The sequence below is a fragment of the Terrapene carolina genome, unplaced genomic scaffold, assembly GCF_002925995.2.
Source record: "Terrapene carolina triunguis isolate 2854851 unplaced genomic scaffold, T_m_triunguis-2.0 Scaffold96, whole genome shotgun sequence".
Lineage (NCBI taxonomy): Eukaryota > Metazoa > Chordata > Testudines > Emydidae > Terrapene > Terrapene triunguis.
The window spans coordinates 5,453,540-5,468,228 of NW_020664447.1; the positions used below are offsets into that span (position 1 = coordinate 5,453,540).

The 14,689-nt window shown below is 41.7% G+C and overlaps 2 protein-coding genes across 2 annotated transcripts in view; one reads left to right on the forward strand and one right to left on the reverse strand.

Moving 5' to 3' along the window:
* SBF2 (SET binding factor 2) overlaps positions 1 to 4,435 on the reverse strand; it is a 580,351-nt gene extending 575,916 nt beyond the window's left edge. Inside the window, exon 1 of the mRNA XM_024196200.2 lies at positions 4,340 to 4,435. Within this exon, the coding sequence (XP_024051968.1) occupies positions 4,340 to 4,394 (55 nt within the window). The 5' untranslated portion in view covers positions 4,395 to 4,435. The remainder of the gene's footprint in view (positions 1 to 4,339) is intronic.
* Positions 4,436 to 11,394: 6,959 nt separating this feature from the next.
* Positions 11,395 to 14,167, forward strand: ADM (adrenomedullin). The gene is made up of 4 exons (XM_024195958.1): positions 11,395 to 11,503; positions 12,056 to 12,166; positions 12,442 to 12,582; positions 13,062 to 14,167. The coding sequence occupies exons 2-4, from the start codon at positions 12,069 to 12,071 to the stop codon at positions 13,408 to 13,410; spliced, it is 588 nt and encodes a 195-aa protein (XP_024051726.1). The 5' UTR covers positions 11,395 to 11,503; positions 12,056 to 12,068; the 3' UTR covers positions 13,411 to 14,167.
* Positions 14,168 to 14,689: the final 522 nt, after the last annotated feature.

A 14,689-nucleotide genomic window follows, 5' to 3' on the forward strand; every position in this document is an offset into this window, starting at 1 on the left:
GATTTAACACGTGTAGCTCTATAATTGTTAGTTCAGAATAAAAGTGAGAGCAGTCACTAACAATTAATAGAGCTACATGTATTAAATCTGACTCCTTCACTTTTGTCACATTAAATGCTTGCTTATTTCACTTCCCACAAGGGCTGCTGCATTCCTTCACACCCAAAATTATCAGTGACTTCAAAAGAAGTGTTGAGAGTGCAAGCTCAATTCCATTGCAATTAAGACTCCAATCTGCATATGTGGGCTCTTATATCCACACAGAGTACATCCAAGATAAGTAGAGCTTGATCATGGTGCAAGGGTCTATGTGTGTGAATACAATTGCAGAACTATGATTCAACTGTGCATGCATCGCTCACATGTATGTATATTGACGGTTATACGCATCATGGGGCAAGTCCACAAGAATAATTTTCCTTCTTGAAACATTCAACAGTTAGTAAGTGTGTGCACAAAAAAAGTCACATACTTATTATCAGAAAAGTTGCATGAGATTGTATACAATGCCTACAACAAATAATTCTGTTAGTTTTTAAGGTTGCTAGATTTTATAGCTCAATATCACAAACCATAAATAGCAGGGTAATAAGCAGTTGTACAGACACCCTCTCCCAATAAAAGCCACCACCCCAATTCCATATGATCATGCACAGGTACACTGTCCCACTGACTTCAGCAGAAGTCTGTGTAACAGTGCACCTACAGACAGTCAAATGCAGGATCAGGACCCAAATACTTCAATACTTGTAATGTATTTGTAAAACTGATGCAGGATTAGATATAACCTGCCAATTTGTGTCAGTGAATGTCTGCCATACTTCCAACTAACAAAGACTGAAAAATCTAATCAAAGGAGTTAGCTTAATCCACCAATTGTGTGTGACTGACACACTGATGATAGCTCCAAGTCAAAGCTGAGCACACTAACAGGGTGGCATAGGGAAGCTTATAATGCCACAGCTGTACACCTATTTCATGAATAAACATAGGATTAAATCAACAGGATTGTCAATACAGCACCTTTTCGCCATCATAAAAATTACTTCATAATAAGTTTAAATATTTTTAAAAGGTGAAGAAAACATTATAGAGGCTGCACTAATTTTAAACTCTACATTCCTTTTTATTTTGGGATTACAATGAAACTAAACTCAATTAGGAAGTACGAACCAATGCACCAGTAAATTGCTAAATGTTATAATTTTGAAACATCCAAGTATAAATAATCAACTAAGTGGGAAAATTGTCAGCACATGTTTGCTATGGATAAAGTGCCAGGTGAAATAGATTTGCCTTTGTAATAAGAACGATGGTCTTGTCATTAGGACACCGCACTGTGACTGAGGAAATTTGGGTTGAATTCTCAACTGTGGGTAAATCCATTCATCTCTCCTTGCCTGAGTTCTTCATCTGTAGATTAGGGATAATCCTTCCCCACCTCATCGGAGTACTGTGAGGATAAATTTGTTAGTGTCTGTGAGGCACTTGGACACTAAACTGATGAGGGCCATGTAAAAAATAAGACTATAATAAACGGTATCTTTCTCCCTTTTTCAGACGCAATTAAAAAACACCTGTTGGATCAGGAGTTGTAAGACTGATGTTGAGAGTATTTTCTACCAATAGGAACTCTAGAAATAGTTTCTTAAACTACATGAAATATATTTCTAGATTTTAAAATGTTATACTGAGTCTATTTGAAATCTTTTAGAAAAGTTAGTGTAACAGGTTTTTTGCATTTAAATTTAAATACAAACATTTTTCACTTCAGTTAAAAGTTAAAACATTCTAATATACCAAAACAAGTGCCTTTTAAAAAGAGAAAGTGAAGAGAAAATGTCTATACACAAAGATTTATTTAAAACCATCAAGAATAATTATAAGTTTATCTTACAGAAATATTTTTGGGCCCATCTATTTCGTATAGAAGGAAATGGAATAAATACACCAAAATAACTTTGGAATGTCACAAAAGAAAAAAAGGTCAGTACTCTGCGTATTATGGAATTGCACGTGGGGGTGAAGGAATTTGGAATACAGTGCGTGCCTAGTCTTCTGGAGAATGTTGTTTTCTCTCAAAGATTTTGAACAGTAGGTGTTAAAACAGCAGAAAAACCCATTCAATAATAACTTCTGATTTCTCTGTCAGGTCTAAACTAACTATTTCAGGACACGGACTCTTCAAATTAGGGTCCCTGTCCTGGAAGCTTTTATGCATGTGTATAACTTTACACAAGGGAGTAGTCCAGAAGTCAATGAGATGTGCATGAAGTTATGCATGTGCTTAAGTGCTTGCAGGATCAGGGTCTTACAAATACAGACATTTGTCCAATTCTGATCTGTCAATTTACTTCATATAGTGAAGATGTCAAAGCTGACTGCACGCTTTTAAAAAAGCAATCTACATATTTGTATCTTCCCCTTAACGGCCCTTGGCTTCTTGCACCCTACTTCCACTTCACAGTGCTTCACAAGTCCTATAAATTTCACCATTGGAATTAGAAAAGACAATACAGGTCTGTCTCATCTTACGCGGGGGTTCCGTTCCGCGGTTAGCGCGTAAAGCGAAAACCGCGTATAGCCAAAATTCCATTGAGTTCAATGGCAGGCGAAATCGTCCGCACTACAGGTATAGTATTAAAATTATTATTTTTCCTCTTTTTTTTTTTTTGCCGACCGCGTAAAGTTGAAATTGCGCATGTTAAATGCGCGTAAGATGCGACAGACCTGTACATATTGCAATGCATAAGACAAAATCATGTGTGAATTCTAGAAGGGACACCAAATCTTTTATGGACAGATTTTTATCCAAGCCATGCAAACCTTCTAAATACAATACTTAGTTTTAATAGATTTTATTTTTCTGTTAAAGAAAAAGAAAGATGCCAAACTAACCCTTTATTATGTATATTTTGACAATACATAAAGGAAGCTATGGAGTAACCATTACCTTCAGAGAGTCCACGAATACAGATTCAAGTACAAGATTTAAATATGGTTTGTTACATGTAGCCTCAGGCATTTATAAAAAGCATTTAATTATTTAAAATCCTACTTAATGACAATAGCTGATTAAACGCTCACCCTAAAATATCCAATGAAAAGCAAGTCTGTGTGTATTTGTGTACCAGTCAACAACTCAACTAAAATTAAAATACAGCAGTATGAGGGTTGAAAGTTTCTTCAGCAATATCCATAAACAAGTGATGTCATGTCATCATTAACAAATATTAGAGAAAAACAAATATTTCAATTTTTCTTTGTCTCTAAGGTTGCACACCGAACATAAATAATGTCTCCCCCTCTCATCTGAGCAGAGGAGCAAAAACATTTTTGCTGTATCAATTCCATAACACAGGCAACCTTACAGAGCCTACAAAATGCCATATTGCTACCTATATTAAATCATCAATGGCATCTCAGTGAGGCGGTGATTAACAATTGTTTGTCTCCAAACAAAAGGACAATAACCCCAATTGGTTTCCAGGAAGAGCCTACTTAATCTTTCTTTTAGCATTAAATTTATTATTCTGCTAAACAAAATATTTTGAAAAACTACATACACAAAGAGGTAGGAGAAAGGAATAACAAAAATATTATTCCTTACAGAGAAAACACCTCACAAAATAACAAACAAGAATCCCCACCTGGGGATTCTTGTTAAGCTAACCTTTAAAGGCTCTTATAATGAATAATTTTTATGATGTAAATTATGAGGCATTTAAAATCTCTCATTCTTTTTTCACAATTGCCCTCCTTCAAATGATCAAAATGGCTCCTGGAAAGCACAACAGCCTGCATCCAAGTGAAATTACCAATAAGTGACAGGATCAGAATGTCACCTCTTCTGCTGAAAATGACCATCCCAACCCCCGCCCCCTGCATCATTCATAACTCGCTCAGGATGTGACAGGAGCTTTAGTGCTGGGAGGGACAAGGGGGCTTTACTAGTGTTTCTATTTTCATTGGCAGATTTTGAAAGCCACTCCACACATGCCCGTGCTCTGGGAAGGTCCTGAAGCAAACCTGCCCTCCATCGCAGGAAGAGAATCCCCTTCCAACCTATCCACCGTCCTGGGGAGGAAATTAACCCCCTGCTAAACTAACCCCCTGACTCCCCAACCAACCTGCTCAACCTGGGGAGAGGCAGTTACCCCATCCCCCCTGCCAACCCCTCCAGTCCTGAGGAGAAGTGCTCCCCTCTCCCCGCAGCAGCCTCTGGCACACAACGGCCACACAGCCTCCACCTCCTCCTTGTGGGGGCCTGCGTGACACCACGGGGCTGGGGGAGGGCGGCCAGACACCACACAGCAGCATTACAAACAGCCACACCTACCTGTCTTCTCATGGTCATAGCCCACCACAATGAAATAATCAGCCAGCCTAGCCATGGCTGAGAAGAGCCTGCCTCAGCCCCCACCGCCCCTGCCACTACTGAAGCTGCTGCTGGGGAACTCAGCATCCTGCCCTCTGCTCCAGCAAGAGAAGCAGCAACAGCAGCACCTCAGCCATGTTGGACACCCAGGCACATTCTGCGCCTGCGCGCCCCCTCGGCGGCTGTACTGTGACCCCGCCGGGGCTGGGCGTGGGCTGCGGGGTTTACAAATAGCACGCGGAGCGGCGGCGCGAAGGGATGCTGTTGGGCTGTTGTCCGCCTCGCGCAGGCTAGCCTTGCCCAGCACGCGATTGAATTCGGGACGGGCTCCCCTTTAGGCATAGAGGCAGCGGCGGGGTGCAGCGTTCTCCTGCTTTATTTGCATTTCGCGAATGCACACCGCATGGGCAAACAAATAAATATGTAAAGATTTATCCCAAAATAAACATGCTTGTTCTCATTCTGCGCTTGAATTTGAGCCCTCCCTATTACCAAGGTTGCAGCAAGGTAGTTTACCCATGCATTTTAGTGCATGCAAAAAAAAATAATGTATTTCTCTAAAATACCCACCCAAAGATCATTTTCTCTTGTAAAGGTTGCAGCAAGATGTACGTTGTTCATTCCTTGTATTTATAGTTTATTAACGCACTTTGAGTTTAACGCATGAAAACTACCAAAAAAAAAAAAAAAACCAGACGGTAACTAAGGTCTTTCTAAAATATCTTTCCTGACTTCATTAAGCGCCTAAACATGGGACCTTTTCTGTTGCAAAATTTGCAGTAAAGCGCATCATCCTCTTGTTTTGTATAATATTTTGCTAATGCGTTTATAGTTCAGTGCACGCAAAATAAATGCCTTAATATGAACGATCAGGGTATCTAAAATAACCTCCCTCAATTCGTTCTTAAGAATGGAATTTCAGTGGCCAGGAATTTCCAGAAAGTTTCCTGTTTACTTTTTCTTTTGGCTGTTAGGAACATGCTACGGTGCAGAGGGAAGCAGGCTTTCCTAAACGGAGTGCAGTTATCATGGCACAGCATTCACCAAGTCCCTTAATTATTTGTAGTAACTCTATGACTCTTATTATGCTTGCACTGAGTTGTCTCTGGCAATAATGTCAGCAGGAAAATCTGGGGCAGAAGATGTGTGTGAGAGAGAGAGAGGCAGGCTGCCTCTGGCCCAAATTGCTATTAAAATACTGTGATGAGATACGATAACCATATTGATTGAAATCTGGATGTGCCTGGATATCTTTTTCCATACATATTTATTAACAGGTTTTCCAACTTTGCTTCCCACATTTTGGCTCCATGTGGAGTACAGCTTTGGCACTGGCACCCAAGGAGGGGGAAAATCACAGGCTGGTGTCACTTTAAAATCCTCATCTGGAAGACGATTGTTGTGATTCACGTGCAGACTTGCAGTATCTCTTTTATTTAATATTGTTGGTCTTCTACTTACCCATTTGTGTGATATCCTAGCAAAATGCTATTCTTCAAGATCCTGCAGAGCGCATTTACAGTTAAGTGGAAGATTTCAGGTTGCTATTTATAGTGTGTAAATAGGACTGACACCTTTTGCTCTTATGCCAAAGCCTAATTGGCCTAACAGCCACTGCAAAGATTATGCTGATCAGTGATATGTACTGTGTCTGACAAGACATTGCTCCATTAACTGGTTGAGTGTATGCCAAAAATAGCATAATAAGATAAAAAACCACCATTTATATCCCAGACATATTCTACAGCACAATAGTAAGAACTGCAGCAGTAAGTGTTATGAATCAGTGTTTAGTTCTAATGTTAGGTTACAGCTGGATTTATTTCTCATCATCTCATCATAAATTAGGATATGGAATACAGTAATAAACATGTTTTGTATAGGAATATTATTGTCCATATCCCAGATACTGTAAAAAGCAACAGAGGGTCCTGTGGCACCTTTAAGACTATCAGAAGTATTGGGAGCATAAGCTTTCGTGGGTAAGAACCTCACTTCTTCAGATGCAAGTCTTGCATCTGAAGAACTGAGGTTCTTACCCACGAAAGCTTATGCTCCCAATACTTCTGTTAGTCTTAAAGGTGCCACAGGACCCTCTGTTACTTTTTACAGATTCAGATTAACACAGCTACTCCTCTGATACATCTCAGATACTGAATAACTACACTCTAAATTCAGAAGAGATGTAATTAGAAGCAACACTTTCCTAATATAGATGGGGTGGACCACAAATTATATGGATCATTAAAATCCTTTTGCTTGTTACTTTCCAGTAGAGGGCAGCAGCTCCCCCAAATCCCTTAATGTAATCAACGTTCCCATAAAGTATTATCAGGTAGCAAGATTTAGGCTTAATAAAATGCAGTGTAAGCTTCAGTAGAAAAGACAAGAGCATAAGATTAATCTAAAATATTGCATATTCGCTTAGAGAAAAAAAAGAGCTGTAGGGGTTCTGATTAGATTAGTTTGGTTCCCCCTGAGCAGTAGAGTAGCTAGAATAAGTTTAAAGGATACATTTTTAAAGCAGCATGCAGGTTTTTGGCAGCATGGTTCTCATAGATTTTAATTACTGAAACCTGAAGAGCTGCTTTGAAAATGTAGGGATAAAAAGTTTTTAAAATAGTATAATTTTACTACTTTGAGATCTTTGGATTAAAAGCATTGCTGAAATAGCAAAAAGCTATGCATTTGTTAATTAAGCCACACAGCACCTCTGTGAGGTGGGATCAATAGAGTCAACACTAGGGTGAAACACAGCAACTGTTTGACCGTGCCCAGCAAGAGTACAGAGCAGTTTACAACAGGGACTGAATAATATTCTGTACAATTGAAACTGCAGGAGGAGTTCATATAGGCAGAATGTAATTACCTAATTTGGAATTTGACCAGGAGTTTAGGATTAACATCTCTACTTTTACAAAAAGTACCATGGAATTATTTTATCAAAACAGATCTCAGACCCTCTACTTTTGCACTTCATTTGAGAGAGCATCTCTAGCAGGACAATGTTACATAGGACTTTGCTGGGATATTAATTCAGTATGCAATTAGGAGAAAAAAATATACCTAGTGTCTCACCAGCACTGCTACCAACAGTATCTCACCATTCCTGCCTCTTCCATCCAAACAGACATAGCTAAATCTTGATTAGCTTGTAAAATCTAGTGGGATCACAGCACAGGGTGGCACGCCTTAAAAACAGTCAAGCAAAAGAAAAAGCACTTCTTAACTTTAATTCACTTCTTAACTAAACTACCTATTTGGGTACCGTATGGTCACCATCATCATAGTATCTGACCATCTCCTAAATATTTATGGAGTTATCCTCTGTACATCCCTGTATCCCCATCTTACAAATGAGGACAGGGGCAGAGAGAGAGAGAGAGACTCTTGCTTGAGGTCACAGAGGAAGTCTATGTTACAGTGGAGAATTGAAACTAAATTTACTGAATCCCTGTCCAATGCCTCAACAGTGAGATCATATTTCCTCCCAGAGTGGGAGAGGAACTCGTCCTGTTCTGCCTGGAAATTAAAAAGAGCTCTCAGAACATTGAGTGAACTTATCTTGTAGATGGAACATTCAAAGTGATGACTATGGACAAGTCCCAGAGCCTAGATTTTCAAAAGTGTCCAGGGATTTTTGGGTGTCTCAATTTTTGGATTCTCACCACTTTCTGGAAATCAGATGCCATTAAGGCATCTCTTGTTGGGCACCCAAAAATCAAGGCACCTAATATCACTAATCACTTTAGAATATGTTGGCCCAGATTAACTGAAAAACAATAAAACTAAAAGCAAGAGTTCAGCAGTTTGACTTTGGCTGAGATTTTACACACTACATATTGTAAAATACTTACATTCATATATTTAGTCCAACTTCAGATTCACTATAATATGTAGTGTGACAAAGTAAATTGCATATAAATGTCATTAAATTCATATCAGTCCATACTTAAGGGCCAAATTCCATACTCCTTGCACAAGAAAATCTCTCACTGATTTTAAGGAAATATTTTCTTGCATAAGTCATATGGATCTATTTTCCCACTGATGCACAGAGATTTTAGAGAAACTCTCATGGCAGCAATAATACTTAGCACTTTGCCTATTCAAAGTGCTGTACAAACACTAACTAATCCTCACTATCTCCCTACAAAGAAGGTACATACTGTTAATCCAATTTTATATATGGGAAAACTGAAATACAAAGAGGTTGAAGTGACTTGCCCAAGGTCAACAGCAAGTCAGTAACAGATTAAAAATGCATACTTCGTAACATCTAGCCTAGCACTCCTTCCTCTAGACCAGTGAGTTTCCCAAATAATGGGAGTTAGTAGCTATGGGAGAATGGACATCTCATAGGAGAAATATTTTCCATTGTACTTAATTATGTTGCCTCAAAAATATATGATGAATAATACAAGGAACATCCTGTGTCTCTTTTTTGAATTGTAAATAACTTGACTGTTTGAGAAATAATTTTCAAAATAAAAGAGGCAATATTACCCCATGTACAAACTCAGTGTTTATAGCTCATTTTTAAACTCTCTCTGTGTTTATGTGTTTAGGACAACAAGCATCTGAATCCAGAAAGCAATGTTTTCATGTTAGACCTAAAATCAGCTTTACCTGTCCCAGCCCTTTTCAGAAACTACACCAGCAGGTTAATAAATTGAGTGACAAGTTTCAATCTCATGTTAGGTTAAAATGATTTATATATCACTGAAATGGTGTTTGTAATGAACAAACTTTTAAGCATGTCACTGTTAAGTGACACAAAGCCGTGAGTGGTTTATGACAAATCTTAAATCCATGTAGGACTCTTCCTGTATTATATTTTCTAAAAGTATAAAGAATGGAATTTCTCTTTTAGCCAATAATTTTTAATTAGCTATTTTAATTAGGAATTTTTCACATTTGAGGAAATGTATTCTTACTGGAACTGCAGAGGATTATAATAATATGAAACCAAAGCAATGCCCATTACATTAAATCCTGCCTTCTCAGAAAAAGTAGGGTCAGCTTCATCATGTATTTTTGCCGATTAAGGAAGGTTTTAAACAGATGGTTAGTAGTCACTTGAGCTTTAGTTGCGTAAATGATCATTTGAGTGTATGTTAATTTGTCAACTGTTTACTCTAGGTTTTGTCTACAAAATAAATCCCGTGAAAGATTATTTTTTAAAAATTATATATTAGTGATATGTTCATTTAATTCCTTTTCTCCCTCATCTATTTCTTAACTGTTCCCTCCCTCCGCTGATCCTTTAACGGTCACTATTGCATTATTTAACTCTGTTTTGGGACACAGTATGTATGAAAGGAAATGGAACTACTCAGTAAAGCGACACAGATTCCTAAATGTTTGCAGGATTAAGCCCTGAAGTTGTATTAAAATCGCAACGTGGAAACGTCCCACTTTTTCTGGAGAAGGACAATGTGTGTTTGGAAGTGACCGCCCTGTCTGCCTCCACGGTAGCAGCCGCAATTTCAGGGAGAATAGTTAACCCGGAGAATGCATCTCTGTAATTCACCTGCAACGCCCCACCACACCCCAACCACCTACCTTATTGCCACCAGCCTAGCAATCTATCCCAAAGTAGGTGTGTACACTGGGGTTGCTGTGAGACGGGAATGCTTCTGGACGCTGCTGGCAAGGGAGGGATCACCTTAGATTGAGTCATCTGTGGAGTCAGAAGAAAGTCTCTATCATCTTCATACACATACCTTTCCAAGGGTGACACACGCCAAATTTACCAAAAAAGACAGCATCACACACGTATACACACCTGATTTCCTAAATAATGTTTCTCTTGGCAGGATTGTGAATTAAATGTCTCGGGAGTTTGAATCCAGTTTTTATCCTTCAACATTTCTCAACGGTAAAGGCAGCAAGAAACACCAGGGGATCTTCTGGAAAAATGTCAATGCGAGGCTAAATAATCTGCATTGCAACAGCGGATAAATCTGGTTCATTCTGGTACAAAGTAAAAATGTTCTCTAGTAAAAAGAATCCTAGGGGAAGAGAGAGAAAAAGAAACCCAAACGTCTGAAATGTTCATAGTAGAGATGTCACACCATTGTAGAACAAAGCTATATTTTATTGGCTATGGTGAATACTGACAAAGGCCCCGATCCGGCAAACACGCACGTGCTTAACTTTACTATCCTGACTAAAGTTAAGCATATGTTTAAATGTTTGCAGGATCAGGGCTAAAACGGCCCATGAAAACTTTTCCCCTTGCATTTTTTTTAAAAGTCTATAGATTTTAGTATTTTAGATGACCGTGTCTCTAGTTCCATATCAATACAATTTCCTTTGAATCTTTAAATGTTTGTTCTAAACTTAATGTTTTAACAATATCTAAATGTCAGCTTACATTAAAACGATCAACAACAGACAGAAATGCTCTAGGGTGTATAATAAATACCAATGCTGGATGATGTATTCATCTCCTTACTTATGTAACAGAGCCTGTTGTTCATTAAAATTATCCATTGCACTTCACATTTTCCAAATATAAATTTTAAAAAAGTTTTTACTTGCTGCACTTCTATGATCAGGTCTAGCTACAATACATCTACATGTCTATCTATAGTGTTTATATTCTATGAAGGAACTATATATGATATACTGTATCTATACTCCATAGACCAATAGGTATTGAGTGTTCCGAGTATAAAACAGACTCATCAATACAGCAGATATTGTAAGTTGTAATGAACGTTGCAGCATGCAATGACTAAGAACCAACACCTAAAAATTCCTTTGATAAATAGCACAACGCCAACAAGCTTGTACGGGATATTTTTTGCTAATCTTCTTACTTTTGCCCTAGTATTGGTTGCCCCCAATCCACGCTTATCTCAGCAGTATGATTAATACTAGACGTGCATGGGTCAGGCGGGGGGTCGGGGGCAGAAAGTGTCAGACCAGTGATACGAAGCTCCTCCCCCTCCCCAGCGGCGCTGCTCTATAAAAGTGTGAAGTGGAGTGCAGGATAGCCAGTGCTTACCTCAGTGACAGGGAGAAGGGTTTCTCGTGGCAGAGCGACTCCGAGGGAAACTGCTACTTGGAATCGGTAATATACAAAGATTTTTCTCAGTGGATTATCATCATCATCAGGTACGGATCTTTTAAAAAGAGGAATTAGCTGGGGGTGGGGGCGAGTAGTTACCAAATCTGGTTTGTTTTTTTAAATGCATGAAGTTATGCTGCTGGGTTTGCACTGGCTCTTGGTATCAGTTGAAACTTGCAATGTAAACCATAGCTTTCTATGCGAGTTAAGAAAGCTGAGCTGTCAAGGGTTAAAACCAAATGCAATTACATATAGGCTGGTAAGGGAATTCGTTGCATGCTTTTAAAAACGGAGTAGCAAGCTTTTTCTAATCGCGTGAGTGAATGAAATCCTAATTTCACCCATTACCATTGGGGTATTTTTGACAATTTTAGCCTTCAGTCATGTAAGCAAGTAAAATGTTTGACAAAAGCAAACTTTGGAGGGGCTCTTATTTACTCTGCGATAACTTGCTAAACCAATATTAGCGCTTAGTTTAGCACACACACCAAGTCCCCAATGGCTGGGGACCATCCCGAGGCGTAGAGTTCACTGTAACCGAATACAACATCTATGTTAAATATACCCCGATGACATTTCTTCTCGTCTTCCTCCACCAGGATTTCAGCCAGAATGAAACTGGTTCACATAGCCCTCCTCTATCTCGGGTCCGTGACCTTCCTTGGGGTGCATGCTGCACGGCTAGACGTCGCTTCAGACTTCAAAAGAAAGTAAGTATCTAAATGTGCTTCTCTGCCCAGGGTGAGAAATGGCTCTGAGACATGGCTAATAGTCCGAGCCGTCCGGGCGCGCTCCGTCCTAGGTCAGAAGGTCCTGGGTCAGAAGATGTTAACTCCCCTGGGAATAGCACGGTGCCTAAGCCCTACAACACCCCTTTAGGAAACCTGCGCTGGCAGAACCTTTAGCCCTTTGCCTGTGCTTGGTTTGGTTCCTCCACTGTGGGCTCGCGCTAACAGCCCGTCCCCCCCTTTGCTGCTCCTTTCAGATGGACCAAATGGGCACTGAGCCGCGCCAAGCGCGACGCGATACCTCCCGGCACGTTCAGCGGGCAAGTGGCAGCTGCGGACGTGCAGCCTCTCATACGGTCACAGGACGTGAAGGAGGATCCCCGAGTCTCGCATCCCAGGTAACTTCGCGGCCACACACGTATTGCAAACGGGCCCTTGCGCAAGCCGGTGGAAAGTTTCCAGTCTCCCTTGTTCGGGCTGGTTGAATCCTAGATGTCCCCAGCCGGGGGGAGGTCCCCTATGGACCGTAAAACCTCTTGGGATCTGGCTCCGGCATCCCCCATTGTAGCTGGCGGGAGCCTAGCACGTTTGCTGTGGAAAGCCAAATATAAATGGGAACTTGAGTCCCGGATACACAGAAATAATATCAGCCACCAGACTGCGAGGTCACCTTCTCCTACAGCCAGCAAGCTTTGGGCTATGGCCTTTCCTCTGTACCCACTGCAAGCACTGGCCAGCCTTCCCTGTCCCTATTCGCACTGATAACCCCTGGCTTCCCCCAGCCCTGGAGCCCCCTTCCTCCTCCGGGAGGGTCCCCTTGCTCCGCAGCCCCATTGCTCCTCTCTCACGTCCTCTTCCTCTCCCCTGTGTCTTGCAGCAGCCCGGAGGATGCCCGCATCCGCGTGAAGCGCTACCGCCAGAGCATGAACGGCTTCCCCCACTTCCAGGCCATGCGGCTGGGCTGCAGGTTCGGGACCTGCACGATCCAGCAGCTGGCCCACCAGATCTATCAGCTGACGGACAAGGACAAGGACGGCGCTGCCCCCGTGAGCAAGATCAGCCCCCTGGGATACGGCCGCAGGCGGCGCTCGGTGCCAGCCCCTAGCCGGACGCAGTCTCCGTGGCTCGCCCTGCTCTCCAGCCGCCGGGACAGCATGAGCGCCGCAGCCCCAGGCCAGCCCGGCCGGCTGCAGGCGCAGCTCCGCGCCCCCTCTCTCTGGACTTAAGAGCTGCAGCTGAGCAGCCAAGCACCGAGCTGGCGCCACCTCGGATGGTGGCTTTCCCCGGCGCTTCAGCATCAGGGAGCCCGTGGGGCCAGGCAGCCTCGGAGACGGAGCAGGGCGCGCACCCGCAGACTTGGGGCTACAGCGGCTGCCGGGTCCCGGAGGCGCTCGGCACCAGCCGGGCCGGGCCCGCCAGCGGCGCAGCGCCCCTAGGAAGGGTCTGGAGCGCGCGAGGGGAGCGCTCACAGCTGGCTCTCTTCTCTCTGGTGCCACATCACACGGGGCTGCCAAGTGAAGTCGTGTGAACCCTGGATCTCGGACATACGGGGACTTATTCTCCCTGCCTGCCCTGGCCACTGGGCTGGGGGAAGCACCCTCTGCATTGTCTGCACCCGGCAGGGAATCGGACACTCACTAGTCCCTGCGGGGACTGCCTTATACTTGAATGTAATGGAGAGAGGAAAAGTGCAATTGTACGTGGTTTAATTAAAAGTGCTGTGTGTGTGTATAATAAGATAAATATCAATATTTAAGATGTTACTGTTTCCCGTCCTTTTTGCATCTTTGAAAAGAGTTATTTTTATACAGTATCTATTTTTGCATAAGGGCATTTTAAAAAGCATTGTATTCCCTCTATTTTTCATAGCGTGAATGTAAAATCTTGGTGTTTAACTTTCTCTGAGTCTTTTATCTTGCATTCTGGACTGGTGACAGATGTAGAGAATGTATCCGCTATTCTCCATGGGTAACGTGTGAAATAAAATAAACACTATTACATAAAACAGTGCTGTTATGGTGTCTCTGGAGAGGGTAGACAAGATCAAAATTAGTCATTTCTGACCCTGTTCTCTCCGATCGTAACTAATACTTGACACGGCACTACGCCAGTGCAATAACAGGGCTATCAAGCCATTAATCACAGGCAGTTTGTTAGCAGCCAAAGCAGCGACGAAAAGCCTCTAGCAATAAAAGCATAACCTGCGCTTTAAAATCTGGAGCAGGGCTATACAGAAGGCTCCAAGGCCTTTCCTAAGCACATGATTCAACCCGGGCTGAAATGTCTCACAGGCGGGATTGATCGTGCAAGTTTATTTTTTGCCATCATTAATCAAAGAAACAACCGCAAAGTTCCAACATTGCACAACAAAGTCATAGATTTATTGAGGGAGCCTGTTCCAAAAAATGGTCATGGCAGTTTACAAGGTTACTTATGCTGAAGGATTTCCTGGGCCACAGTTCAGGTTAAAGTTAGACGCCGACCAGATCAATGTGGGCAGGACAT

What these genes read in the sequence shown, in the direction of transcription:
- ADM (XM_024195958.1), top strand. Translation starts at nt 12,069, where the DNA reads ATGAAACTGGTTCACATAGCCCTCCTCTATCTCGGGTCCGTGACCTTC. An exon ending in GCTTCAGACTTCAAAAGAAA is followed by an intron (nt 12,167 to 12,441) that starts GTAAGTATCTAA and finishes TGCTCCTTTCAG; the next exon opens with ATGGACCAAATGGGCACTGA. An exon ending in CCCCGAGTCTCGCATCCCAG is followed by an intron (nt 12,583 to 13,061) that starts GTAACTTCGCGG and finishes TGTGTCTTGCAG; the next exon opens with CAGCCCGGAGGATGCCCGCA.